At 55.0% G+C, this 2,608-nt stretch overlaps 1 protein-coding gene across 1 annotated transcript; it reads left to right on the forward strand.

The window, feature by feature from the left end:
* Positions 1-290: 290 nt before the first annotated feature.
* CCDC71L (coiled-coil domain containing 71 like) lies at positions 291-1,456 on the forward strand. Its single transcript, XM_030550665.1, has one exon. It carries the CDS (start codon positions 596-598, stop codon positions 1,355-1,357), a length of 762 nt encoding a protein of 253 aa, XP_030406525.1. The 5' UTR covers positions 291-595; the 3' UTR covers positions 1,358-1,456.
* Positions 1,457-2,608: the final 1,152 nt, after the last annotated feature.

Genomic DNA, 2,608 nt, shown 5'->3' on the forward strand with positions numbered 1-2,608 from the left:
CAAACCAGGAAAAATGCCAGCCCCTCCAGTACACAACTGGATGAGTGGCCTCCCTGACTGTGCCTGTAGGACCACAGCAATATAAGGAGGTGGGGAAATTTCCTTTCTGCAGGAGCAGCGGGGAGCCCCTCTATTCCCCCACCCCACCCCTTTCCAAACCGATGCTCACCTCTGATGTGGTAACATTTACCCCCCTCCCTACCCCTTCCATATCCCAGCTCCTACCCTCTCCTTCCCCTGCCTTCAGGGCACTCCCTTTGCCCCCTGCACAGATTTTCCCACCCCTCGGCTTTCGCAGCCGGCACACTCTCTCTCCTCCTCCCCAAGTAAGGGCAGGGTGAGGGCAGCGAGCGTCTTCAGTGGCTGTTACTGAGCACGCGCAGCCCTCCTGCGCACGCTCAGTAACAGCCAAGCTGCCCCTTGTGTCTGAGGGGAGCGAATGGGGCGGGGCCCTCCAGCCGAGCGGTAGGATATTGATCGCTGCTCTCCGCCCTGGAAGGAGGCGAGACAGGCAAAGAAGCGCCTTCGGCTGGGGCTGGCTGCCTGCCGCGGCGGCAGGAGACAGGCGAGCGAGCGGCGTGGTGCGACCGCCGCTATGGCCAGTTCTCACTTTGAGACCGTTGCGCCCTGCAGTCGGAGGCAGGCGGCGCTGGAGCGAGGAGCCAGGAGGATGGAGCAGGAGGGAGCCGCCCGGGGAGCTGCTGCCGGGCTCGGCGCGGCGGCGTGGGGCGAGGAGGGCGAGGCGGAGAAAGTTGTCTACTCCCGGTCGCAGGTGTCCTCCGCCGGCACCAAGGCTCTGGGCGACGCCTTCAAGCTCTTCATGCCCCGCTCCACCGAGTTCATGAGCTCGGACTCGGAGCTGTGGAACTTCCTCTGCAGCCTCAAGCACCAGTTCTCCCCGGTCATCCTGCGCAGCAAGGACGTGTACGGCTACGCCTCCTGCCGGGCCGTGGTGCCCGACAGCCTCCCGGCGCCGGGGCACCGGACCCGCCGCAGAGCGGCCAGGAGGCGCCCCCTGCCCGCCGGCACCAGGCGCGGAGCGACCGGCCGCGCAAAGGGGGGGAAACGCGCCCCAGCGCTCGCCGGTCCCCCCGGCAGGGAGGCGCAGCCGCCGCGGGAGGAGGAGCAGGTCGGCTCGGCCGAGGTGCCCTCCTGTGCTCCCTTTGGGGGCCGGTCCTTGGAGGAGATCTGGAAAGCGGCCACCCCTCGTCTCACCACCTTCCCCACCATCAAGGTGCGGGGCAGCGTCTGGAAGCCGCGGAGCCTGGAGGCGGCGCGGCGCCAGGCGCAGCGGATCCTTCGAGTGGACCTGGCGCCAGTGGTGAGGCTCCGCCGCTTCCCCGTAGCCAGATCGTGAGCTGCTGCCCCGCCTGGGAACGGGGACATCGGGGAGGGGGGGAGGCTCTTCCCCGGGAAGAAGCGAGCAGAGACAAGTGTCAGTCACCTGTTTACATTGCATTTGTCTGGATCGTGTCCTTCTACTGCACTTTATGGCTCAGACTGATGGGACCACTTCCTCCACAGAGCCAGGTTCCTGCCCACCCAAACCCGGATTGAGAACCTGCCTGGCCCCTGTCACCAGCTGCGACTACCACCCTCACCTGGACTGAGAGGCTGTTTCGCTATGTTCCCTAGTAGGGGCCACTGTTCTCATCTATCGTATTTATGCCCAAAACTGAGAAGCTATTTGGCAGGCGTCTCAAGCAGGGACAAAGGTCTACTTCCTTCCATTCTCTTCCCTGGGACTACCTCACTGGTCTGGAAGTCCACCCAAGAAGTTATTTTCCAAAGGAACTCGCAGTCATGCTTGTATAATAAAGCACCATCTGACTCTTGCTTAATTTTTTCCCTAACCATTGGATTATGTATGTTGTTTTTTTTTTTGTGATGTTGCACTAGTATGTGCTCAGGGTATCTTGAATCCCACTTGTTCCCAATTTCAACCGACTGAAACTTTGACCAAGGATGCAAAAAAAAATTATGGAGGTTCAGAACTTAGGCTGTCTCAATGGTGCAAAAGTTTCCTTAGTGATCTATAAAAGGATGTACTGTGTACTCTACTTTTTGTATCTAAAGTCATTTCTAAAGTTTTATAGCTGAATTAAGTACTTGTTTTTATGGAGCACCGGAATCCGATTGAATTGCTCTTATTTTATTTACTCTCTACTTTAGTGACACTTATTTGGTCAATGTAAGTGAACTTAATAAAAGTGAAAGAGCAACTAATGCTGTTTCAGTACATTGAAACTAACTGCAAAGGGATGGATAGTTGTTGGATAGTTACATATACCTTTTGTGTAATTCAGTGGAACAAGCAAATAGTTTGATGTATTTACTGCTCTAGTAAACAAACCCAAAGTTACTTAAAATGAGGAATATTTATTTAAAATCTAATGTAAAAGAGAAATAACTATTATAATGATTACTAGAGGGCAGGCAATAGACAATCTCCTTATTAATGCTAGCAAGAGATTAGTTCAAGTGGCCACATATCAGAATTCTAGATTATCTAAGTGCCTTTTAAACAGAGGTAGCAATACTCTATTGTGGTAGCTAGTGCCTTCTTAGTTAAAATAGCACAAGTTGTCACTTCAGGGTCTAGAGTCTG

This window comes from Gopherus evgoodei, chromosome 1 (genome assembly GCF_007399415.2).
Source record: "Gopherus evgoodei ecotype Sinaloan lineage chromosome 1, rGopEvg1_v1.p, whole genome shotgun sequence".
NCBI classification, from domain to species: Eukaryota; Metazoa; Chordata; order Testudines; family Testudinidae; genus Gopherus; species Gopherus evgoodei.